The sequence below is a fragment of the Doryrhamphus excisus genome, chromosome 3 (genome assembly GCF_030265055.1).
Source record: "Doryrhamphus excisus isolate RoL2022-K1 chromosome 3, RoL_Dexc_1.0, whole genome shotgun sequence".
NCBI classification, from domain to species: Eukaryota; Metazoa; Chordata; class Actinopteri; order Syngnathiformes; family Syngnathidae; genus Doryrhamphus; species Doryrhamphus excisus.
In genome coordinates, this window is record NC_080468.1 from 25,294,667 (window position 1) to 25,321,645 (window position 26,979).

The following is a 26,979-nucleotide window of genomic DNA, read 5'->3' on the forward strand; positions in this document are numbered from 1 at the left end:
GCACCAGTAAGTAAATGCCATTGTGCGTATTTGCAGCGATAACAGCGACATATTTAGCATAGCACCTTGAAATTTTATGCTAACCACATAAACTACATGACATCATTACGACTTCACTGCGCTCTCCTTATAATCAGGGAGGGGTGACGAGGGAACAGTGGATGTTGGGGGGAGGGGGGGGTCAAGGAGACGCGGCGAGCCACTGAAGCATGCTTTCAAACTGCAACCCGAGTAGGTTAAAACATCACATGCTTCCCACCGTGCACCACTTTGATGATGCTCTGCGCAGAATAGCTGGCATCGCCTTCTTCCCGTAGCAACAAGGCTTAAAATAAAATAAGCATTGTGAGGCGGATGCTGGTCCCTTTAATGAGGAGATAGCATCTTTAGCTTCGCCACGGTGACCAAGGAGCATATTCATTTTTGATATTGCGAGAGACTTTGTGTTTTAAGACGGTATGTAATAACACCGACACATTATTGTGTTTTTAAAAGCTTATTTTGGGAGCTTTTGGAAGGAAAGTTTTTTATAAATGTTGCAATGTGATATTATTTTTATCATTATAATTATTGTTGGAATATTTAAGTAAGTACAGTTGTCCTTCATTTATCAATTAGTTCCATACTCAACCACAATAAGTGAATTTTCGCAAAGTAGGATTCAATATTAATAAACAGAATATTTTCACAGAGCATAGAAAACTTGTTTAGAGTTTTCTGAATATCTTGTTTAACATTATTAAAGTCCTGTAGATCTCATGTAACACCCCTATAGTCACTTTTACGCTTCTATTATTATTTGTTTACAGGGATGTTTACCGCTAGCATAGCAAGCTACTGAGCTAACTAGTTAGCCAGTCCAATTTACGTATTCTGAATGTAAGAAAGTGTTTCAAAGAGAGTGGAGGAGAAAAGGTAAACAAACATGTACCACTTCCACACAGAATAGGAGGATAACTTTTTTTTTAATTTTAGTTATTGAAAACATTGGATCCGGGTTTGTTCAATAATGTCAAAATTCAGGATTTAATTTTCCAATATTTTTGTGAATATTGTGCTATGGAATAAAAAAATTCCCAACGCTATGCTACAGTGACAAATTCATCTGGGAATATTTTTTTTTGACAATTTGGCCATCAAAAAAAGCGAGTTCCTTTTGAGCTTGGAAAAAAAAAATCAGTAAATTACAAAATTGTCGCTCAAACAAGCTTGGAAAAATACCCAATATCATCCACGGAATTCCAAAGCCGGTTTCTATTATTCTCTCTGTTTTGTTATCTGTGTTTATCCAAGCTGACACGGCACATATTTAACCAGACAATTACTTTATGACTCCTCAACCAAACACTTTTTTTTATGGAACCTTGCGTCATTGCTGCCTTTCAAAAGTTCGGAACGTTTATTAGCACTCGTTGAACTACTGGTTGTAAAACAAGCGGCTCGACATTGATGTATGCAGATAATGCAGGAAGTTGATAAGCAAAATAAGACATACTGTTCCAAGTGAGAAAAGTTTCCTGAAGAGTCCGGAATGTTCCATTTAGGATAATTAATGTATGTTTAATCCCCGCGCCCTCCCCCCCTTGTGTGAAGCTTTGCTTATTGAGCCCCACTGCTAGCCATATTAACAAAGTTAGCTTAATGATACAGCTATTTTACCTAATAGCATTTTTATTACTCCCGCCAAGAACGGAGACATTCATTAACGACTGGAGAAATGAACTTCCTCTGATGTAACGGCATCACAACGACATCACTGCAAATAGTCCAAAACATTCATAATGCCGACGGAGGAGGTGGAAGAAATTAATATTCCCGACAGGCGTTCAAGCGGGATAAATTATGGATGGATTACGGGCTGTTGGCGGACATGTTGGATGTACCGCATGCAGAGCGAGAAACAGGATGGTAGCAATGCAGCAGATAATAGGAAATTCATTAGTAAAGGAAATTTTAATTGAAGAAAATTCCCCCAAAAAAGCACACAGAAGTGTGTACGTAGTAGAAATTAAATTAGTAGATTGCTATATTTTGTCATAATTTTCATACTTTTTCATTGCACTTTTCTTAAAAGTATGACAAAATCTTGTCTCGTTCTCATTGTCGTTTTTAGTTACTTATATGCATTTTTTTTACTTATTTCCTGTGCCTTACTAATGTATATACAAATTTATTGACTTAAGTAATGAATCCTGAATCATACTCTCATAATCGTCTGTTTTAATTTATGTGTCCCAATACAAATTCTCTGTACTGATATTGCAGCTTTGTCGACATGAGCGAGATACATGCTTTTATTACTTATTTTATACAATGTTGAATGTTGGAAAAAGCTTGATTAAGTAATATATGACCCATTTTCTTCTTTATGCATGTGTGGTATAGTTTTATCCACAAAGTTAACATTAGACTTAGCAATATAGCAACATTAAACTTTTCCTGACTTTAATCAGATGGAATTAACCAAATATTTGTGCAAAAGTATGTTATTTTGTGAGAAAGATGGCAACATTGTTGGATAATCTTCCCAAATTCCAATATATCAGACAACCCCAGTATCTATTAGTCACTCTATGGTGTCTGAGGTCTTATTCCCAACCTTGTATCTCCCAGGATGCTCTTTCTGGAAGCATGTATAATTCAAAAACCAGCAGCACACCTTTAATAATCTTTGACGGCAATGGGATTTATAGGACAGTGCCACTTGTGAAAAACGACGGGGTATTCTTTTAAGTAACTACAAACTAATGATAAATATGCTGTGAGTCGGCGCGTCATCCTAAAGTCTCCTCTTCATTACCTCCAAGGGCAAAGAGGAAGACGATCCGTTTGCTTGTATTCATCCCGACATCTCCCACAAGAGCCCAGAAACGAGGCTCGGACTTATCCCGAAGCTTTACAAGTAGAGATAAGGCCAGTTCAGACCTATTGTTGCCGCCCGGTCGACCCGGAACATAAAAGGGCATCTCGGCCATCTCCCATTGTGTACAGCCACACTACATAGTGTGCTATCCCGGGAAAAGGAGGAGCTCTTAATTAATGTTCTAATATAATGAACCACCGGGAAGTTGCTGAATGCAAGTGCCTGTAAGTGGGTTAGCATGTAAATACATAAATAAGTTAGCTTTAAAGTGTGTTAGCATGTAAATAAACAAGTGATGTAGTGTCAGCAAAAATTGGAATAATTAAACAGATTGTTTTTGTTCAAATTAAACTCGGTAAAAATATTTTGCTATGTTATGGTTCCATAAATCGCAGTATGCGGACATCTGGTACATATCTTGTAGTGCATCACAACACGGAAGTTCTTTGTCCAATAATAATGACTTAATTTCATGAATTTAAATTAGTTCCACTGTACATGAATCTTGATTCATGTACCATACGACTGTGGATGGTAGGAATCAAGGATCACTTAAGGCTAGTTTTTGACAGCATGCCAAAAATAAAACGTTTTTGCATTCAAATTGTCAGCAATTCTGAACATTTTTTTTTAATTTATACAGTTTTTTTCAGCTCTTGGTGAACTTCATAATACAATGAATGAAGCAGATGAATACATAAATAAGTTATCCTTAAAGTGCATGCAAATAAACGTCCAAGTGTCAGCAAAAAGAAGTTATCTCAGAGGACACGGCGGCAAGCTCTCTGGCTTTCATGAATAGTGTGTGTCATATTTCCTCATGTACTGATGACACGCTAATTACTCCTTAATTACACGCGTCATCTGGACCAAAGTGGCTAGCGCTGATTAATCCACTTTATTGTTGCAGTGATGGCGGTGCTCCCGACGGACTCTGACAAAAAAGGGATGTGAGGGCAAAGGTTGATGGAAATAAAATATTTCCAAAAATGTAATTGGGTGGTCAGCATAATCACTCACCTTGACGGAAATTGTTCAATAATCTTCGTAAATGTTGTCAGAAGTATGTTTTTAATAGCTATTATGTCACATGATCATACTGGAACGGTGGCATATTTAACATTGACTGGCCAACATTGCCATTGCAAGTTATACTATCCGTTAACGTAAATATCAAAATGGGTTTAATCTCTGGTGAATTATGAAAATTATATTATTTCACAACACTTGACAGAACTATTACAAAATGTACTCATAAAAACCAAGTACAGTGGTGTCATTAATTTGTTCCAGAAGGTCAAACGGTCTCCAGTCAAAGCAAATTTTCCATAGAAAATAATGTAAATCCAATTCACCCGTTCCAGAAAACACAAAACACATTTTATAGACAGTATCGCTTCAAAATCATAAAATCCTGCTACCAAAACGGTGTAATTTTACATTTTCACCAGATGCACTGAAGCGCACTGGATCGTGACGAGCGAGCGTTTGCGACACGCTTGCGGCACGCTTGAAACGTGCGTTGTGCACACAGATTTCAGCAGTGGTGTCGGCATTTTGTCTCGTCTCTGGGATGCCGTGGCCACAAAAGAGGGAGTCGGCTGCATCTGCGGTTCAAAAGGCAGCGGATGCGGCTGCAGAGGCCCAGCAGAGGCGGTCAAACTTGCTTTTCATTTGGGTTTTCAGACAATAATGGGAGAAGAATAGAAATAGTTTGGATTTGTTTGGCTTGAATTACACTATAAAAAAGCCAGTAGTACATTTAAGTATTGACACTGCATCTACGTATGTGATCAGTATTGGTATTGTTATCGGCCACTTTTATTTATGGAGTATCGGGATTGGTATGGGCAGCATAAAACCCTGATCAGCATTCCATAGCAAAGCTAGCCGTTGATATCTTTGCTCCGCGTCTTCACACTCCACCCCATACAGTGTATGTGCTTTTTCTGGCTTTATTCTCACCTGTCACATGTCCTCCTTTTTGCCTCTTCCCGTGCCTATTGACTCCTCTTCGAAAAGGTGAGGGGAAAAAAGGTGATGATACCATCAGTTTTATTGTGCCGTAAGGTTTTTCTTCCCAGCATTCCCGTCTCAGGGAACATTTTTACCTGCCATTTCCTCTGATGATTATTTTTTTCTTCTTCTTCCAAACACGGCATTCCACAGGGCACTCGCTGCACTCCACCTAACCTAATTCCTCCCTGGCGCTCTTTCAAAGTGCTGAGCATCACAAGGAAAGCTCCGTCAAGGTATCCATCCCTGCCGCTCTCGCTTTCTTTTTGGAACTCAAGCAACATCTGTTGTGCTTTGGGGGGCCTCCTCCTGACTCACAGGAGGGTTTTTTTTTTTTTTTGCTTTGCTTTGCCTTGAAGCCAGCAATGAGATCTCAATGAATTTTTCACATTACGGAGTGCATTTTGTCCGAATTAGCATTGCTCACTCAAGCTATAGTATAGCACTCAGCTGCCACCAGACATGTTGTATCTTTTGGAATGTTTTTCAGTCTTGTTTACCTGCTCTTCTGGACCATCAGTTTTAATATTCACAGTCTTGAGTGCCATATCCAAGTAAAGTGCAGCACAATTCCCAGCCTGGAGCGCCAGTTTAGCACAGTCCATCCCTTCAACTCCAGCACCAACCTCTTTTCTAACCGCATGAATCTTGTATGACTTGGTGATTTTTAAATAAGTCAATAAGAAACCTGGACAACATGGAACTCTCCGTGACCATGATATTATTCATGTTTCCCCCACCCTCCGGAATAAGGAGTGCTGTTTTTAAGGACCTACATACTGCAAAAGCGGTTGTCAAAGATCCTCTATGCTGGTTTTTGAGGAGTTAAAAAAAAACAAGTCAAAGATACTTTATATGACAGGAGGTCTCTGCTGTTTTTAGGAACCTATGTGAGTCAAAGATCTACATAGCCGGAATGATCTGCTGCAAAAATCCCAGTCAAAGATCTTCTATGTGACAGACCACTCCTATACACCAACTCTCTTTTATTGTAGACGGTTCGGCGTTAGGATAAAACAAATAGACCTAAAATGCTCTAATGGGAGCAATTCAAACCATTTGTCACTTATTGTAGCTTTAACGTGGAGCTCTCCGAGACCTGAAATGCAAATGAGATCCTCCGTGTCAGTCAGCCAGTCAGGCAGACCATGTTGAATATTCAAACAAAGATAATTATCCGTGGATTAGCCTCATTTTGGCTGGGCCACTTCCACTTGTCAAGCGGACTCTTGGGAGAGATTGTTTAATCATTAAGACCTCTTGCGCTCTGTGAACTGCCGGGGTCGGATCTTGGCGCACCCGGCATGCCACCGGCTCAGAAAAAGAGATATATTTTATCCTAACATCTGAGCCATTTAGCAATTAAACCATGGTGGTTGTTTGAAAGTATGTTTTTTTAAAGCTGCTTTTTGAAGTGTATTTGTAAATGCCGCCGTATGCAATATTTAACGCCAAGAGGCGCGTCTGTCATGTACGTAGGGTTTGGATTTTTCTCCCTTAATCATAAGGTCATTTAAGAACTGCATTTTTTGGCGGATGAGTGGTTAACACACAGGCCTCACAGCTAGGAGACCCGAGTTCAATTCCACCCACGGCCATCTCTGTGTGGAGTTTGCATGTTCTCCCCGTGCATGCGTGGGTTTTCTCCGGGTACTACGGTTTCCTCCCACATTCCAAAAACATGCTAGGTTAATTGGCGACTTAAATTGTCCATAGGTATGAATGTGAGTGTGAATGGTTGTTTGTCTATATGTGCCCTGTGATTGGTTGGCGACCAGTCCAGGGTGCATCAATGAATGAATGAATGAATTGTGTTTTCCTTGACTAATTTTTCAATTTGTTCGGTGATCTTAAACATCTAAGTGTCACAAACATGCAAACAAAACGATAACAGGAAGGGGACAAACATTTTTTTCACACCACTGTGTATGTGCTATGATGCTTCAGATAGGGTGTCAACTACTTTTCACACTGGAGATATACATAGTCGCTATAGCAAAGGTTAAATGTAAGAGAAGTGCGAACGCAAAACCCCTCATGGCCATTTTCAGACGCCTGTATTATTTAATGTACAGTATGGTAGTAGGACATGCATTGTATGGAGGCCACAGGGGCTGAGGTTAGTGCTCTAAAGTCATTAAAGGATGCCATGTGCAGTACAAATACAGAGCGTATATTTGTATTGTTAATTATTATGGTCATTTTTATTATTGTCATTTTATGTTGCTCATAGATATTCCCACACGGGGGCTATGCTAGCATATTTTCCATCCCAACTTCTACCAAGCTACCTTGCACTGCTTTTCACCAAGCTCCACTCTTTTCCTGTGTGTGTATGCTAGTGGCCCCACCTCCTCCTACAGCCAAAGCAACTGTCTGACTGACTAGAGGTCTCACTCTTTTCACTGTTGTTCTATAAAGCATTTACACATTTAATCAATGCACAGCATGAACTGTCTTCCTGTCTGATTGGCTGGTGACCGGTCCAGGGTGTAACCCAGTCAGCTGGGATAGACTCCAGCATAACCCCCGGCCCTAATGAGGATAAGTGGCATAGATAATGTTGAAGGGGATTTTTTTTTGCTTCCTTGTTTGACCGATTTGCAAATACATGTATCTTCCATTTTTCTTTTTTTTTCCTTTTATGTATTTTTCCAATTTATTTTTCATATTTTTTTCTTTTGTTTCCTTTCTTAATCCAAAACATAACTCAAATCAATAATTTAATATTTTTAATTGGGGGATACCAGTGTTTCTTGCATCTGTCACCATTTAATTTCTTAATGTACATTTTAATTTTGTATTTGAAATAATAAAGCAATATCAAGTAGTGGAACATGTTTTTTAATTAGTAACTTTTTTCTTTTTTTCTGATTTCTTTGATTAATTTTTTTCTGATATTATTGTTATTATTATATTATAGTCATATTTACATATATATTTAATTACAGTATTTATGTTGGGATTTTTTGTTAATTGGGACATGCATGGTTTTCATTGGCAATGATAATGGAGTAGCTCTCCCATGATGATCACCCACCTTCCCTCCTTTGAATTCCAATTTTCCCTGATTCTCCTTTCAACACCATTCCAATAAAGAGCTGTAAACGCAACACTGGAACTATATTTAGTTCTTAATGTGCATGAAGGTACAATCAGATAAGCCTTGAGATTGTGACTCACATCACTTCCTTTTAACCAGAGAGGACACACCGTGTAGTTCCCTTTAAGGTGTGCATATGGCGGCGCCGTTAACGCCATCAGGATGTTTTTAACCAGTGGGTACTTTAAGTCCCTGATCTCTTTTTTACTGTCCAACTCCTTTCGCCAAATCTGGGCGGTACCAGGTCCATCTGGGCTCCATGAGGTCACTACACATGCCACCTGCTCACATCGGGCCCTCCTAGGTGGCGTCTATATATGGCGAGCAGATGTACTCTATAGATTTAGTGCTACATGTAGTGGGAACATTTTCGCATGTATAGCCTGTTTTGTGGGTTCTTCAAACTTTCCATTGACGTATCCTTGGGTTTAAAAGGTAATATTACAAATCGGACAGGGAAAATGTATATACAGCATTTGCTTTAAGGGGTACATACAATACACAATTTATATCATTTATGACAAAATGGAGTTTAATGCAAAAATTTCTTCAATTTCTTACCAAATTTGGGTCTTTTTCCCATAGTTATGTTTTTATCTTATTAATTTATTTTTTAAAAATCTAAAAAGAGCCATCTGATCCCCCTGATTCCCCATTTAACAGTAGATTCCATTCCTGTTAAAATGGCAATTAACGGGCCCCTGCGCATAGCTCTGGCTTGCAATCTTTGGCGGTCTTTGGTTCCGCCATTTCTGGTTATCCTGAACATTTTCCTTTTTAATGGGAGGTCTAATCGATCGAAACAGGCTATTGCTAAAATGAGAAAAGACTTCCCTTCGCTGGTCCATCCTTGTTAATATACTTGGTTACCGGGTTGAGACACTATTTCTATTGAATACAAGCCATAGTATTACGGAAATGATTTTTTTTAAGGTCAAATTACTACATGTTGATGCCTTAATAGGCTTTTAAAACACCATAGGGGCTTGCGGAAGCCTTGAAAAAAAAAACTTTCTTTAGTGTAAGTAAATTCCTCCTCAGTTTGTAGGAGCGACAAAAGCATCTTTGTGTCAAATGTCCACACTGCTCTTTGTTTTTATTGAAGGCAGCTTGGTGTTGCCTATACACGTTGTGTTGACACTGTATACACGTTTGATACCACCACCTGTCCTTTTTACTGCCTCCCAATGCACAAAGAAACGCTTCGGAAAAAAAGGAGGAATTACAAAGCATGCGGATTTCCAACTTGTGAGATGCAATTTGATCCCTAAAGAAATCCGATATCTCTGTCTCTGTCAGTGGTTCTGTTGAGTGTGGACTCCTAAATAATGTTTTAGTCTTCGTTAGGTACAAATACAACCACTCAATTCATTTCTACTGTTCATCATTTTTTTTCTTGTTTGTTTGTTAGCCAGATTACACAAAAACTATGTTTGTAGGTGTCGTACATGGGCTACCAAAGAAACTATTTCATTCTAAAGGCAATACAGAATGGTGGTTTGTTTCGAGAAATTACACAAAAGATACAGATTGTATGCACGTTACCGGTTTTCATTAAGTTCTGTTTTGTTTGGCAATTTCCGACAGTTTTTGTTCGTTGTTAGTAACAAGATTGAAAAACAAACAAACAAACAAATATTAATTAGGCCAATGTTAGCTGATGTAATGTCACAGGAGTCCTTGCGTGAGTGCTCAGCCCGTTTTCTTATATCAAAATATATGCTGGAGGAATAAACACTGCAATAAAACACTTAATTATAAGATGGAAGAATTGAAAAAGGTCGCCACAAAACATGTTAAACACGAAACACGGCTATCTTAGGGTCACAATGAGCAGCATTTGAATATGTTTAATGGAAATATAACATTGGAACAGATAAAAGTTGCTGCTGGTTTTCTAAGTGAAATTTTGCATATAATTTTTTAACAACATGTGAACCTGCATTGTGTTCTATGTCCTCGTAGTGTATTAGAGGGATCTATTTGTGCTCTGTTGCATGTGTTTTGTTATTATATTTGCTACTTCTACCAGTAGAGAGTGCTGTATACTCATGCTGAAGATGTGTGTAGTTACGCCGTCTGTGTGTTTACATGCCTCAAGCATATTAGGAAACCACAGCAGAAAATAGCCAGACAAATATAGAGCCATAACAGTCCTTATTGGCTAAACGTGCCCATTCTGCATCCTGATTGGCTGTAGACCATTGTCGATCAATGTGTTATCGCTAGCAAAACTACGTTACTGTATCAGCTGCTTGTTAATCAGCAGTAAACAATAGCCAAATAAGAAGCACCAGTTAATTTAGTTAAATGAATCTTTGGTTCAACGAGTAGGACAAGGAGGAGGACGAGGGCAGAGGGATATGTTTTGACAAGGATACAAAAACGCTACAGTCGAACAGCGCCAGGATGAACCACAGTCACTAAATAAGTTATTGTGTCCAATCTGGTAGATTGATCATCAAAATTCAAATTGAATTGAACTTTGAGAGTGTTTAATGTGTGAGAAAATGTTAATGCCTTTCTACAAAAAGTGTACAAAGTGAATTTTGAAGGCATTTACAGCCTTAAAACAGATCTAATAATGGTGATGAAATAACAATTGTTTTGCTGTTACAGTACAATTTGTCACCAACAACGATTAGCTGGCAGGGTTATATAAAAACTACTTACTCTTTCATTTGGTTCACAGTACTAATTTTTCAAACACATTTCAGTCCTGTCATCTAGTGAAGAAACCATTACATTTGAAATGAATGCTTTGGGGGAGGCTGGAGGCTCTTCTCGAAGTTATGGTTCTATATTCATCCTTATGCTAACTGTTTTTATTTAATGTTGTTCAACATTCTGGATGATTTTGCACCGTTCTGCTGGTTTTCGTCATTTTGGGCCATATTTCTGCCTGAATCGTTCTTTAGGGGAAGTTTTAATCACATTCTACATCAAGCCAGTTTTCTATATTCATCCTTATGTTTAGATAATAATTGTTTGTGATGTTCAATGTTTTGGATGTGTTTTAATCACCTTAATTCACTCTTTTAGTGCATATTTTGATGAGTTTCTGGATAGTTCCTGTATTTATGGTTATATAGTCATTCATTCTTATGCATGTTTAAGTAAAGGTCAAATGTATGTTCAAGTTTCTGTCGAGAATTTAATTCCTTCATTGTTGCATTGCAACAAAAATAAGTACAATCCTATTGTTGGTGTATGTTTTGATAGAAGATGTGTTGATTTTAGTCATCTTTCAAATACATATTTATGCCGGAATTGGCATTTGGGAAGATTCTACTCCACTAAGTTATGGTTCTATAGTCTATTTACATCCTTGTGTATGTTATGGTAACTATTATTTCAAAATTCTAATTCTAAAACTCAAAATCTGTTGAATTTTGACAAAAATAACCCAATTTCCACTGTGCATATTTTGATAAAGATGTGTTGTTTTCGTCATATTTCTGCCAAATAGTCTTTAGGGAGGTTTTAATCACATTCCATATGGAGTTATGATTCTAGTTCATTCTTTATCTTCATCCTCGTGTTTAGATGTCATGTTTGTTCACACTGGAGTCATATTTGCAGTTTTAAAATGATTATTTGCTGTTTTGTGTGCGTTAAAAGTGCACTTAAAAGCATGCACGGTTATTTTTTGGTCGAATGGTGGATGTTGTTGATTTTTTTTTTTTTTTTTTTACTACGTATGTGTGCATGCAGAGCCTGCATGCATGCCTGCAGACTCCGCCTGCTCTGTGCGCGTCACCGGCTTGGCTGAGTAGCGTGGAGGTTGATAGTCACTCCCCGAGCCTACTTTTAATAGCTTTGTCATGTGATAGAAAGCAGTTGTAAGAAGACAGGTGCCCTCGGTTCATTCTCGGCGAGGGGAGCTGCAGTTTTTCTTCGCCAGTGGGGAACTAAAGCGTGTGTGGATTTGCCTCTCTCTTTTTTTTCTTTTTCTTTTTTTTTTACTTGCATTCTTTTTTGTGTCATTTTACGCATTTTGTTCGCAGCGTGTGCACGGAGGGTTGTATTTTGTCCTTTTTCCGAAGCGTCATTCAGTGGCTGGATGGCGTGGGACAGGTGTAACCAGCAGGACTCGGTGTGGAGAGAATTAGAGGTGAGACATCGTTGTGTTTTGTATGTGGTGGACTTGTCTCTTCTCGGCTTTTTGGACCCCCACTAGCTGGTGCGTAATTGGGAGAGAATGGGATGCACAATAGGACAACTATCTTGTTTTTTTTTAAAAAAGCCTTTATTTCCATGCTTACGGGGAGACTCCTTCGCTTGCAGTCGGATGTATCGGTGCACTTTGGTGCGTTCGGGTACCACGGAAGCGGTGATTTTGACATTTTTTTTCTTTTTACGCACGGACCCCTTGATGATTAGCACTTAAAAGCATCAACGACTTGTCTATATTTATCATAATCGCTCCATTTGCATTCACAGCATTTATCAGCGCTGCAGGTATTTTTCCTGGAGTCGAGTGGTGCAAAACTATAAATATTTTGCACCGAACAGCTCCCAATTGCCCTTCATTCGTTTTAGATGCACTACTTGTCTTCTGTCTTATTATTCCATTATAAGATGACGCCTGATAAGCCCACTTGGACCCTTGTCCTCTTATTTGGGTCCTGACTAGTCTTATTGCTGTCGGTACAGCAGATGTTATAAGGGTTTTTTTTTTAGTTGTGTTTTTGTAAAAGGTTCTTAAAAACGGCAGACGCTCCCATCATTTAGAGAATCTTTGACTTATGTTTTTGAAGGCGGTCCTTAAAAACAGCACAGTGCTCCTGTCATATGGATGATAGCTGACTAGCGGTTTTTACAGTAGCTCTTAAAAACAGCAGATATCAAATAGATCATCTTTAAGTAGTGTTTTTGCAGTATATACTTAAAACTTGCAGAGTGGCAAAAATATTCCCAAAAACTGCAGTATACTATTATATATTAATATTTTTTCACACTAATCTGACACTATAAAAAAATCAATATTACTGTCATTGCCCTATATCTTACTGTTAGTAATAATAAGCAAATATAGCTATTATATATTTTATGTAAACCGACTGGCACTTTTCAGGTTAACGCTTTGAAGGACCACTACGGTTACATCAGTTATTACTTAATTTTGCATGGACATCATTGTGACACCCACTTATCATCTCTGCAGCATAGCACCCTAGCAGAAAACAGAAATCAATAATAATTTTTGCAGTATGCTTTGAAGGGGAAAAAATAGCACCCTCCTGTGGACAAATGAAAACATTCCAAGCCAGTATTGTTTTTTGGGGGGATTGTTTATGTTCCTCAACAACTCAAAAATAGCAATTTCAATGTAACGTTTTTTTTGTTGTGAGGAACACGTGTGATGTGTGTGTAATGTGGCAATTTTAGGCTAATTTAAGCAACAGAGACAATACTAAACTGTAAATAATTTACCTACAATCATTTAAAAAAAGCCAACATTTCCTTTGGCTGTCTTGAGATGTCCAAAGAAAATCAGAAAAAATTGGGCTGTGTCTCAAATTGTATACTTCTGTCAGTACACTTCAATTATTATAGTAATGTTAGTCCCTCCCCTTCTGCTACGTAGCCAAGATGGCGGCTATTGAGGGTGGTAAGTGTCCATCAATGCACACTCATCATTTTGGTCTTTTTGAGTGCAACATCTGGGTACGGACAAGGCACCGTATTTTGTCGTACTTCTCAATGTGAACGCACTTGTAAGAAATAGTGTGTGAATTGAGACACACACACACACACACACACACACACACTTGCTGCTTTCTGCTTGTTTTCACAACACAGGCCCTCATTTATAAGATAAAGTCAACTACAAGCCAACACAACTGTCTTTTTCTGTCTTCTGTCCCTACCACAGTGTGCTGCCTTAGTTGGCGAAGACCAGCCCCTCTGCCCGGACCTCCCCGAACTTGACCTCTCTGAGCTGGACGTCAGCGACCTGGACGCCGACGGCTTCCTAGGCGGCCTGAAGTGGTACAGCGACCAATCAGAGATCATTTCCACTCAGTATGGCAACGAGGTCTCCAATCTTTTTGAGGTAAGTCACCACGGCGACTGCTGCAGGGGCATCTTGCAAAGAAAACACGGCAACAAAAAGAGCGTTAGGGAGATAAGGGGATGCCTGATAAGACCAACAGGACCTTTGTCCCCTTATTTGGGTCCCGACTGTTTTTTTTTTTTGCAGGAGGCTTTTGATGGCAGAGCTCTCCTGTCACATAGAGGATCTTTGACTAGTGTTTTTGCAGTAGAACATTCAAGTGCTCTGTCATATGGAGGATTGTTGATTAGTAATAGGCAGTCCTGACGGGCCCAGCAGGGTCCCTATTATTTGTCCCCATATTGGGTCCTGACAGTGGTGGGCTTCCTTATCAAAGGTGTTTACGCGGCCTACATCTGAAGGCAAACTGTGGACTTCACGTCATAAAAAAAAAAAAAAAACACGCCTGAAAAGATTGTAAAACTTTTCATCCTGTCCGCTTTTCTGTGGAACCTGCCAACAAGGTCGATGATCCAGCCCGGGGGCCATAAAGCCATCAGTCTCGCACTCCCTCCCCATGAGTTCATTAGAAGAAGTTATCAGTACCGTAGATAGACCAGCAAAGGAAGAAAGACAGGGATTGGATGGCATGGCCTCGCCTCAAGGGGGCTAAAATGTCACCTGCCGGCAGTCCGTGTCATGTGCTCGCTCACGTTTGCAGCTTGATAACAGGCGGAATTCTTTCCCTGTTTAACCTCCGCAAAGAAGTCACCTTTAACATAACCCCTGGCCCCCTAAACACAGAGTGGTCTAAGTGGTTGCTGGTGTGACCGTCTGCCGCCAAGCAGTGATATGCAAGAGTAAAAATACCAATGAGTTAAAGCCAGCACTATTTACTGGTCTGTAATGACTTGTAACAAAGCTTATTAGTCTTATAGGCGTAGTCAACTAGATGCATTTGGCCCAAATCTGGCACATTAATGACATCAAACCAGCCCAGCAGTTTTATCAGCAGATTTCTAAACGACATATTGGAGGATTTTGTTCATGCACTTTTGCAGTACGCTCAAATGCATCACTTTTGTACTTGTAGTACTTGTAGTAAAATAGTTACTGTACCACTATATTTCCCCCTGACATGTTGTTTGGATGTGCGTGGAAACATCTTGAAAATGGATCAGTCTCCTGAAAGGGGTACCAAAAGTGTGGTATAGCAAGAAAAATTTGAAGACATTTTTTCTTATTTTGTAGCCAATTTGCATATGAAAAAAACATACATTGTTCTGTGTCAGTTTATGAAGAAAAAAATGCAAGAAAATATCATATTTGGGGATATTTCATGGCAGCAGGGGACTGTTTACTGAATTCTCAAATGTAACATTTACATGAAAATGATTAAATTTTATTTGCTAATTTTGCACTGCACGGTGCACACAGTTAGGAGATCGGAAAGATCTGGGTTCGGATCTCCGCTTGGGAATCGCTTTCTGGAGTTTGCATGTTTTCCCTGTGAGTGAGTGGGTTTTCTCCGGGTACTCCGGTTTCCTCCCACATTCCAAAAACATGCTAGGTTAATTGGCGACTCCAAATTGTCCATAGGTATGAATGTGAGTGTGAATGATTGTTTGTCTATATGTGCCCTGTGATTGGCTGGCGACCAGTCCAGGGTGTATCCCGCCTCTCTCCTGAAGACAGCTGGGATAGGCTCCAGCATATCCCTGTGACCCCCAAATTTTAAGTGGGATTACCAGCTGCCTCATCGTTTTATTTAGTTTGTCCCATGTTTATATTATTTTGTAGCGGTGATTCAACGAAATTCAGACCAGAATGAATTTCCGCGATATGCTCTCCTGGTCAAAAATCGTTCAAGTCCAATGTCATCATCAGGCATTGTACAACACTCCTTATGTTTAAGTAAAACACAACGTGGTGAAAATATACTCATCTAGCCCGAGTCTAACGAAGTTAACCCCCCGCTCCATAAGAGGACATTCGGCCAACCTTCGCCTGTGTTTATTGCCTATTTTACCTGTTGAGGTGTGGAGGGGGCTGTTTAGTGTTTGTATCTGTCACAACTGATCCTCCTCATGACAACAACATTCTTTCAAATTATGTCAATTCCCGCGACATTCTGTGTTAAATAGTAAATTCCACTTTTATTGCTCATTTCTGTGATTCCGTCTGTGAAATCATCGTGATATCAGGGATTCCCAGTTGAAGTTTCGCAGGAGTACGGCCAGTAGCCCGTGTTATCATGATGATGATGATGATGACAATTATTATTGTTATGTTACTATTGGTGCTGAAGTCTGGTGCGTGTTACTAGTGACACCCAGTGGCCAGCAGACTACAATTCATCAACGTCTTTGTATTTATTTGTATTTTAGTTCATTTAGAACATATTTATGTTTGAAAATGCTTAATAATAATAGATCGCAGTAAACCATAAAACAGCAATTATTTATTTGTCGAATAATTTATGAAGAAAAACGCAGAGTGAGGGAGCAATGTTCGAACTGCGATGGAGCGTGGAGCGAGGGATGTACTCTGTAGTTCATATTGTGTGTCAAGGCAGCTGAGGTCAGCTCATTTGCATATAGTCGTCCTCAATTAAAATGTAGTTACAGTGTGTGCAGACGATGCTGTTTAGGGTAGTTGGTCATTGTGCAGGTTTTGTATGCAGCATAATGTGTTTGGTGCACAATGAGGTGTTGTTGAGCTGAAATGTAAATTCCACCGTTTTGTATTATTTATTTCACAAAAAGGTGCAACTGACATCAGATCTTGTTTTATACACAACAGACAATAATGTTTAATCAATGTGTTTTTATACGGTTATAGCTTCATATCACCGTAGTCGGTGTGTCTCTGGAGCCCCTTTCAGGAGAATCACCCATATGTGTCCCTTTGAATTCAGCGCATGTGTTCTGCCTGAATATTGTACACTGGCAGCTACGCATGATGATGTTTTGGGCCAGCAGCTATTGTGTTGCACTTAACAGTGAGGTGTGTGTGTGTGTGTGTGTGTGTGTATCAGGGTTGTGTTTATGCAACCTCCTCCCCATCTTTGGAAAAGTTTAAAGTCACCATATGAAGTGGCCAGTTCTTCATACAGCAGGACCCGGCTAATCCCTTTTAATCTGACAGGGGAAAGTTTGCCTCTTGGCAAGGATTAAAGCGCTGGGGGGGTGGGGTGGGCGGGGGGTTGCGGATGTATTTCCTAATTAGCCTCTGCACAAGGCGAAAGCAGGCAATCAATGCGCATCATCACGATAAAAAAAGCTGATCGTCACGATGCAAAAGAAGGCTTGCCCTGAGCAACATGGCTGCCACCCTGAGCCTCAGGCTATCCCAGGCTGTCCCCTGGCTGGCCTTTTGCGCTGTTCCCAACTGTCCCCTGACACAAAATGTAGCGAATGTAGACCCTAACCACCTCACCTCACTCGCGACCAACATCTCCTCTTAAAAAAAAAAAAAAAAAAAGGAGCACTGACCGCGAATGTCGGCGCTCTATTTTGGGCGTCAGTTGTTAAGGGGGACGCTTGGTGCAATGAAGTTCCTGATGTACTGCCAAAGATAACAGCATGGCAGCGTTGACCCAATGTCTTTTTAACCTGCCAGATCTCGACTCGGATTTCATGCTTGGCTTAAACTTTTTGATTGATGGCGGAGAACTACAGTGGAATCATGTGTGTGTGTGTGTGTGTGTGTGTGTGGGCACAAGTATTAGGACACACCTCTGAATTGATCATTTAATCAATCAGTTATGAGATGGGCTTATGCTTCAACCAGCTATGCATTTGTATGCTATCAATCTAGTAGAGGATGCTATGTTAATCATTTTTATTTAATGCAAAACAAAACCTTTCCATGTCATTGCAGTTATTATTTTAGTGTGTGTTTTCTTGTGGCAATTTTGTCATTGGCAGTTACGATAGACCCCTATGAACTCTGCCCAGCAACAACCCTCCAGTTCTTATATGGACTCTTTCTCGGTTTGATGTTGGCCAGTAATGAGAGCTCGATGAATGATGCTTGGAAATAACAAGGAATCAGGAGCAGCTTTATTGCTCTACGTTCCAATGGCAGCTGACTTTTTAGTCATAGTATGATAATTGAGTCCTTTGGCCGTGATGATTGAACCCGGTGAACTCTGCCCGGCAATGACAGGAACATGAATCAAGAGTAGTCGAGTGTAGTTTGACTGTAACGCAATACAGACTTATCGTTTAATTAATGTGACTGCTCCCCTCTGCATGTGGTAGCAGATGAGAACTTGTAAAAGTGGCAACCATGTTGAGATGGAAATTACATGCGCTCGTGTAAAAAACACCTGGCAACAACACGGACCAAAGTTGGTCAGTGTTACTGTTTCTGCTGACTCTCTGTCTCGAGTCAGTCCGTCATTTAAACTAACTGACATGGTAATTCTGTCATTGGGCAGCTATGATGGAGCCCAATCAGCTACGCCTGGCAACAGCAGAAACAAGAATCAAGAGTAATTATGTTGGTCTCTGTTCTTGTTCCTGCCGACTCTCTGTCTCGAGTTAGTCAGTCATTAAAACCTACTTGCAAATGGCAGTTTTGTCATTGGGCAGCAATGATTGAATCCTAAGAGTTCTGCCTTACTACAGGAACAAGTATCAAGAGTAATTATGTTGGTTCCTGTTCCTGCTGATTGTCTTTCTCTAGGGTTAGTTTGTCATTCAAACAGTCCAGTATGTGCTTATTTTGTCATTGAGCAACTATGATTGAGCCCTATGAACTTCACCATGAACAAGAATCAGGGCTCGACAATAACGATGTACCGATGGCCCGGGGCAAGTTAAAACAAAATTCGGGCAAGTAAATCCAATCAGTGATATTCCCATCGGGCAAGTGCACTTTGGTATGCCATACTGCCAAGAGTTTTTTTAAAAGCGGTTCTTGTTGGGTGTTGGTAAAACACAGACTGCGTAATTCTGGTGGTAATTTGCAAACCAATCCTTGCAAATCTTGGAATGGACCAATCAGAATCGTTTATTTAGACCGCAGTCCGCAGTTCGCGTTTTACCCAAAACCCGTTCTTGTTCGCGATCAACCAATCAGCGATCGTTTGACTATGAAAACATCTATCATGGCGTCCCTGCCAATATCATCTAATACTTCAACAACTTCTGAAGGAAAACAGCAAAAAGTGATGAAACAGTGCCTCCTAAATGAGTATTTTATTAGTGGCAGCAAATCAAATGATGGCACAGGTGAGTGAATCACAAGTGGTCACAATGAAACACCACCGATTAGATCCAATACCAAGTGCTGATTTTGCACAAGCTACAAAATCTAGCGCTTCCATTTCTCTGTGTATTTTTCTCACCTTTGCTTCACAAATTATTGTTTGACCATTGAGCATTTTTTTTTCTGGATTAAAAACACTTTACTAGTACACAAATGTGTCTATTCAGTAATGTTTCATTGTGGTGCACAACGTATAAATATCACTGCTTACTACGACTACGCTGTGTAAGGTAGTATGGCATGCCATGTTAACATACATTTCAGACATTCCTCCAAATACAATGCATCAGTACTATTATCTGATGAATTATCAGCAAGTTCGGGCAAATAGTTCTCACCTTAAGGATTCCCCATGGGCAAGTAATTTTTGTTTTTAATGTAGAGCCCCGAAGAATCAAGAGTAATTATTTCACTCTACGTTCTTATTCCTGCTGACTCTTGGTCCAGGGCCCGTTAATCATTAAAGCAGCCGAGTGTATGGAAATGTTGACGTTAGGCAGCAATGATTGAGCCGTATGACTTGTCTAGAAAAAGGAAGATGAGTTCCGTAGCTTCAGTTCCTGCAAAAACAAAGATATTTGTGATTTATACCATTGCAATAAGAGGAATGATCGTCTTCCTGGTCTAAGGTAGCTTGCTGCCTAGTGCCAGGGCAAATTCGTGTCATAGCCAGGTGTCCCAGGACTCGTGTCCATGATGAGATAGACAGACAGACATGAGGACAGATGGGCAGAGAAGGCGAGGTTTGGGCTTCATGCCAGCCCAAATCAAAGCCCACGGATTGGAAGTAAAAGGTTGTGGGCTTTGCAGCTAGTAAAAGCAAATGCCAAGGCTTTAGAGCCTTACCAAGATAGTGTGTGTGGACATTCTGCAAGCATGCGATCACGCGTCGCCGAGCTCTGTCGCTCATGCAGTTTGACGGCCTTCGTTCTCCTGAAGGCATCGGGGACGCTTTGTGCATCTTTCTTTGGGATTAGATTGATCGGTACCAAAAAAAAAAAAAAAAAAAAGTGAATAAGCAATTACTATAAGCTCGCACACAGCAGAGACTCTTATTGTTCCTGTTCCTGCACCCTGCTGAGTGTTTTTTTATTATTTTGCAAATTTATGCTGACATTTGTGAATACACCGCCCACACCGGTTCACCGCTCCTGCGAAAGGAGTGTATGAATTATAATATTCTCACTGTGAGCCTCAGTAGAGTACACTAGCCCTACGTTTCTCATGCTGAGACACTGTTTGGACTGTCTGCTCAAAACGAACTCCTCAATGCCATTTTTGCTCTTGTCACATAAAGGATCTTTGACTTGCCTTTTTGCAGTAGGTCTTTCAAAACAGTAGCACTGTTGTCATGAAGAGCATCTTTGGCTCGTGTTGCAGTAGGTCCTTAAAAAGAGAATCGAGAATCATTCAATAGCTTATTATAGCACTATAAAATCTAGTTTATTGAAAGATAATTGTTTCCCCTCATTCCCGGACAAGTTGTTTGTATGTATCACTTCCCTTATGCTATGTAATCCTGGCCACCGTGCTTACTAATTAAGATCGTTTTATTTGCAAATCCAGTGAAAATGCTCACAGGATTCATTATCTAAACCTGGGATAAACTCTCTTTACTTATTGGATCCTCAATATTGACTATATTATTTGTTAGGGAGCACAATAGCTGTCATATTTCTTCATGTTTCGTGCAAGTCGGGACTCTAGCACTGTTAAATAATACAAGCAGTGTTGGCACTATCGCGTGGCATCATGGCAACATGTGTGTGTGTGAGTGTGTGTGGTGTGTGAGAGAGTCTGGGGGAGGGTTGGATTATTGGCTTAGTGTTTTGGCCAGGTTAACGTGAAACAGCCCTGAAAGGCTCTTAGCTGAGATTACCCCTTTTGGCTAAAAATAGACATCACCACCACCCAACACACACACACACACACACACATGCACCAATAGAAAAGACCACTATTTGATCTGTGTATTGTAAGTTTCAATTACACACACACATGCACCTGTAGACGGTGGTGGTGGAAGAGATCCACTGGGGGCTTTGGGATCAGCTGGGCAGGATCACCAAAGCAATCATCAGCAGCATCCCACTGGGACTACCACGTGTGTGTGTGTTTGTGCACGTGTAGGAGAGAGCAGTGTGTGTCTGTGTGTGTGTGTGCATGTACATGTGTGTATAGGAGAGAGCGCATGACAGGCAAGCAGATCAAAAAATGCTCGTTTTCCAAACATTCCCAGAAGAGACTATTGTTTTGGACCAAACCAGCTACTTCTTCTTCCTCTTCTCGACTAGAAACAAATCCCTCGCCTCGGGGAGCTAAAGGAGGAAAGTGGATGTGACAGACAGACACTGCGAAACGATAGTGGCTTGGAGAGCTCCATGTCATTTGTATCACAGCAAGAAACTGTTTTTAAGAACCCAATGCAAAAACACTAGTCAGAGAGTTCTCAAAATGACAGGGGTGCTCCGCTGTTTTTGAGCATGTACTGAGAAAAATGCTAGTTAAAGATCATCTATGTGACAGGAGCTGTCAGTTTTTGCGGACCTACTTCCGTCAAATATTCAGTAGATAAGATGCCTGCTCTACTGCCTCTAAGGACCTACAGTTAATCAAAGATCCTCTATATCAGGGGTCTCAAACTCAATTTACTTGGGGGCCACTGGAGCTCGGGTCTGGGCGAGACTGGGCCGCATCAGGTTTCCAAAAAAAAAACAAAAACGCATTTATTAAAAACAGAAAAATGAATAAACGTTGCTTTGGTTTCGATTTTCTACAAGAAAAGCTCTGATAAAACATTCCACTGTTCTCAAATGTCTTGAAAAATAAATAAACAAATCAAGAATAAAGAAAATCAATCAATCAGTAATAAATAAATAAATATAATAATAATAATAAAACGGCAAATAATAAAAACGTAAGAAACCACATATAGTTGGTGGGTAGACAAATTATTTTTTTCTGATTAAAATGAACAAAGCATTATTAGAGCCCTGTAGACATGACAAAACACGGCTATAGTCACATTTATACTCTTTTTATTTACAACATATTGCGCAACTGCAGGGTCTTGAGACACATGCTAACTCTCAAACTAGAGAGCTAGCGACCTAAACGGTAGCCTTCAAGTTATTTCCTTTAAACTTAAAGAGCCAAAAACTTACCACTTCCACACGGATAGGGAGGATAACTATTAACAGTTATTTAACCTTTAACATGAACATTAATCAAACGTAATATTTTTTTCTGGGTACATGATACCATACAGCATCCATATCAAACTTGCGCGGGCCGCACTAACATTAAACTTTCATATCAAGGCGGGGGCCTCAAACTCGTGTCCTGCGGGCCACATTTGGCCCGCGTGCCGCGTGTTTGAGACCCCTGATCTATATGATAAAACCGCGTTGCTGTTTCTACAGACCTACTGCCTAGTCAAATATCCTCTAAATGACGGAGTGCTCTGCTGTTTTTAAGAACCTACAGTTAATCAAAGATCTTCTACCCATCAAAGATTGTCTAGATAACAGGTCCGCTTTGTTGTTTTTAAGGACCTACTGCAAAAACAATTGTCAAAGATTGAGGCAGTGGCTCAGGAGGGTTAGCGGTTCCTCCATCCCAGTCACTGTTGTTGTGTCTTTGGGCAAGACATTGTGTGCTGCCCACCCACACTTATGTATAAATGTGAACGAATGTTTGGTGGCAGCCGGAGATGCCAAATTGCCAACCACATTTCCATCAGTCTTCTCCATGGCAGCTGTAGATACAGATGGGTGTATCTTACCACCATCAGTGTGTGACTGTGGGGTGATTGAATAATGTCTTTCACTGTGAAGTGCTTTGCGTATCTTGAAAGATGCTATATAAATCCAATCCATTGTTACGTTTTTTTTAAGGACCTATTGCTAAACATATTATTTCGTCTCAGCCTGAATTCCATGAGGACTAAATCAGAGTCAGCCGTGGTGATCGGGTGCCAGTCATGGACCGGTCAACATATGTCGATGAAGGTGGCAGGAAGAGACGGATCGGAACGTCCCGCCAAAGACCTCTGGTCATTTAGCATGAACTCACTGGAATGGACAGAGGGGTGATTATGGGCCATGTGCAGCCATGCAACCATACATTGGAAGTCCCACTTGTGCATCTGACAGTGTTCCAAACCATAAAAGTAAATGTTAAAGTTGTGTCCCGGCTGGCAGAGACTGTGATTAGCTTTAATAAATAGCAGCTACTTAGCAGTATATTCTTAAAAATAGCAGGGCACAGTCAAGTAGAGGATCTCTGACTGCTTTTTTTGGTAGGTACTCTACTGTTACACAGAGGATCTTTTTTTTGCAGTACATCCTTAATAACAGCAGAGCAATTTTATTTTCACATCCTGTTTTAATAAGCAGATGTCCCAATACTTGTGTCCATATGTGTTCTCCAAAAAGGAAGCTTTGTTCTCTTCACTTGTAAAGATGAACACCATGCAAACGCGAGTGAAGTGCGGCCCATATGGCACATGAAAGTACACAACAATAAAGAATAAAAAGATAGCTCAGATAGCATGCTTGCAATGTCATGACCGAGCAGGAGAAGAGACCCACCTCTACCTGCTTCATGCACACACACACACAAATGAAGGTAAAAAGATAATGCATTTATTTGCTAATCAGCAAATAGCTTTTAGCCAGAGGCTAAGTGGTGGAGACTGTGGGGCCTTGATAAGATCGTGTGCTTTCAGGTGTTTCCCTGTCACACCGCTATTGAGTGCAAATTGAATACGCTGACCTTCTTTTGCCGCCACAATCAAACGACTGCATTTCTCCCCCCAAAAAGATTGTGTCATTTCAATTACCATACGTCTGATATTGCCCTGTCCCCCCCGTATGGCTTCTGTGCATGCATTGACAATGATGTCTACAATGTGTTTAGAGCAGCACATTAGCGTCCTTCTGAAGACGTTCTCCGTGGTGTACTTCCTGCTCTCCTTGCTAGTCCAAAACAAAGACAACAAACAATTATATTTCAATCAATGAGCTCCAGTGATCAGTATTGGAAATACTCTTTATTCAAGCATCGATCAACATGTCAATCATTAAAGGGGACCTATTATGATTTTTTCACTTTTCTGACCTCTAAATGTAATTACAATGTTGTATTCTCGTGTTAAACAATGCCAAAGTTTCAGATAATGAGTTTTGTGCATTTGGAAGTGAGATGTGGGATGAGTCAAAACGCTCGGTTTCAGAGGGCGTTGTAAAAGTGGAGGTCTGTGATGTCACAGATGGCAGTTGTATTCATTGTATGAGTGTTAGTCGGTTTTCATGACGATGATGATAATACGTACAATGTGCAATTGTTAAGTCATGTGATTTAGTCTTCCTGCAAACATTGGTCCGTTTACATTATTGGTCAGTCATGTCGAGCAGCAGTTATTGGTTGATGATTGGACTCATTCTTCATTTGAACATTGGTTGGTTGGTTTAAAAACCTGTATGTTCAACATGGCCACATACGCACTCAATATCTTTGTGAAATATTTGACAGATTCATGTGGATAATGATACATTCCATTGAAATTGTTTGCTAGAATTGTGTGAGTGTGCATGGTGTGCTGCATAGAGATAAGAAATAGTTGAAAACAAGGCTGTCAAACGGCGGTGAAAGCTTATCTCCCTCATCGGACATCATGAATGAAGCAGTTGAAGATAGGACTTCCAACATTTCTGTGCGTTCTTATACCAAGTCGACCTACATGAACATATTCTTCTATGTGTCCTTATCATTTTAAACTAGGGTTGTCAAAAACCTAAAGTACTGAATTAACTATGTTCAACTTTTTCACGCTATTAATGCATGCACATTATGGCAAGCCATTCCTCTCTGTTAATGGCAGATGGAGACACAATGTCGCATCCCCACGAGTCACTCTTTTGTCTTTTATCTTTTACTCTTTTATTGTCATTGCATTCACAGATATTATTCCGAACTCACAGCAACATCTTTACCAGGCATGCATGTGGCCTAAATAAACAGAAATACAAAAACAAACAAAATCACAAAATCTGATGACGTTGTACTTGTCTTTGCATTGTGGTCAAGCAAAGCACTACTTTCTGAAAGTGGTTATGTTGCCGACCAATTGCCATCACATGACATGATGTACAAGCACCACATATGGACAGAGCCTTCGTAACAACTTTATTCCGAAATCCCTATTTAAACGATGCGAGAACAACATTCATTCATTCATTCATTTTCTACCGCTTTTTCCTCACGAGGGTTGCGGGGGGTGCTGGAGCCTATCCCAGCTGTCTTCGGGCGAGAGGCGGGGTACACCCTGGACTGGTCGCCAGCCAATCATAGGGCACATATAGACAAACAACCATTCACACTCACATTCATAACTATGGACAATTTGGAGTCGCCAATTAATTAGCATGTTTTTTTGGAATGTGGGAGGAAACCGGAGCACGGGGAGAACATGCAAACTCCACACAGAGATGGACGAGGGTGGAATTGAACCCTGGTCTCCTAGCTGTGAGGTCTGCGCGCTAACCACTCGACTGCCGTGCCGCCCTCGATGAACAACATATGTACGTTTATTTGACTCGAATCTGTCAGCCAGTGACGACTGCAACCGGACGTGACATCTCATGCAGCCAACCATGTACAGTAAATGTATCTTATGCAGTCTTAATGGCTGCACGGCTGTGCATAATTCTATCTAGAATACATTGCAGGATCCTGTGCCCCGTTTGAGTCACTCAGCTCATTTTTAGGCTTACTAGAAGCTTCTACACGAGCCACACTTGCAGATGTGAGCTAGTTCAAGTCTTAGCAGCGGCAAGAGGGTGATGCTGCTTCTAACAGGAAGAAGAAAGAACATCCCCGCTTACATCCCAAGGGTAGGTGTCTCAATCGGATGTGGTCAGGATGTGCTACAACGCACACATCTATACATTCGCATATATATTTATATAGCGCCTCTTCTCACTTTCACTTTCCCTCTCTTGTCCCCCACGTCAGCTCATGTGATAGCGTTCTAACAGTCTCCAATGGTTCCCAGGAGATATATCATCCCTGCACACACACACACACACATCATTGATGGGTCAAACCATTTCCTCTGTGATGTATTACTCGCATGGCCTTCTAAACCCAGACAGACATCTGGCATATAAATAGCCGGCGTGCTCTCGCCTAATGTCAATTCACTCACATAGCTTTCGTGTTTTAACAAGGAGACTTCCGAGTGGTGAATTCCGAGCAGGACTAATGGATTATTGCAGAGTCGTGGTAGAACCACCAGTCAAATGATTGCAATGGGAGTAACTTCTGATGATAAGAAGAGCTTGGTTGGTTGCTATTTTTAAAGCTAATTGCTGCTTCTGCTGGCCAGGAAAGAGCTTAAACATATACGTAGTTTTATTTTTGGGGGCGTATTGCAAAATGCTAGTCGTATCAAGCAGTCGGCCCAAACAGTACTACTCCTGTGAGGATATTTGACTAGTGTCGGAGGTGCTTTAAAACAGCAGAATCTTTGACTAGCAATGTTTGCAGTAGTTCCTCAAAACAGCAGAGCGCTCCTGTCACAAGGAGGATTTTTGATTAGCATTTTTGCAGCGGGTCCTTAAAAAAGGCAAAGCACTCATGAGGATATTTGACTTGCATTTCTGCAACGGGGCCTTACAACAGCAGAGCACTCCTTGTCATATTGAGCATCTTTGACTA

The 26,979-nt window shown here is 40.4% G+C and overlaps 1 protein-coding gene across 3 annotated transcripts in view; it reads left to right on the plus strand.

Moving 5' to 3' along the window:
- The first annotated feature begins 11,771 nt into the window (after positions 1–11,771).
- ppargc1a (peroxisome proliferator-activated receptor gamma, coactivator 1 alpha) overlaps positions 11,772–26,979 on the plus strand; it is a 42,978-nt gene continuing 27,770 nt past the window's right edge. For all 3 annotated transcript variants that reach the window (XM_058066967.1, XM_058066966.1, XM_058066965.1), the window contains exons 1-2: positions 11,772–12,096; positions 13,861–14,040. In XM_058066967.1, the coding sequence (XP_057922950.1) occupies positions 12,046–12,096; positions 13,861–14,040 (231 nt within the window). In that variant the 5' untranslated portion in view covers positions 11,772–12,045. The remainder of the gene's footprint in view (positions 12,097–13,860; positions 14,041–26,979) is intronic.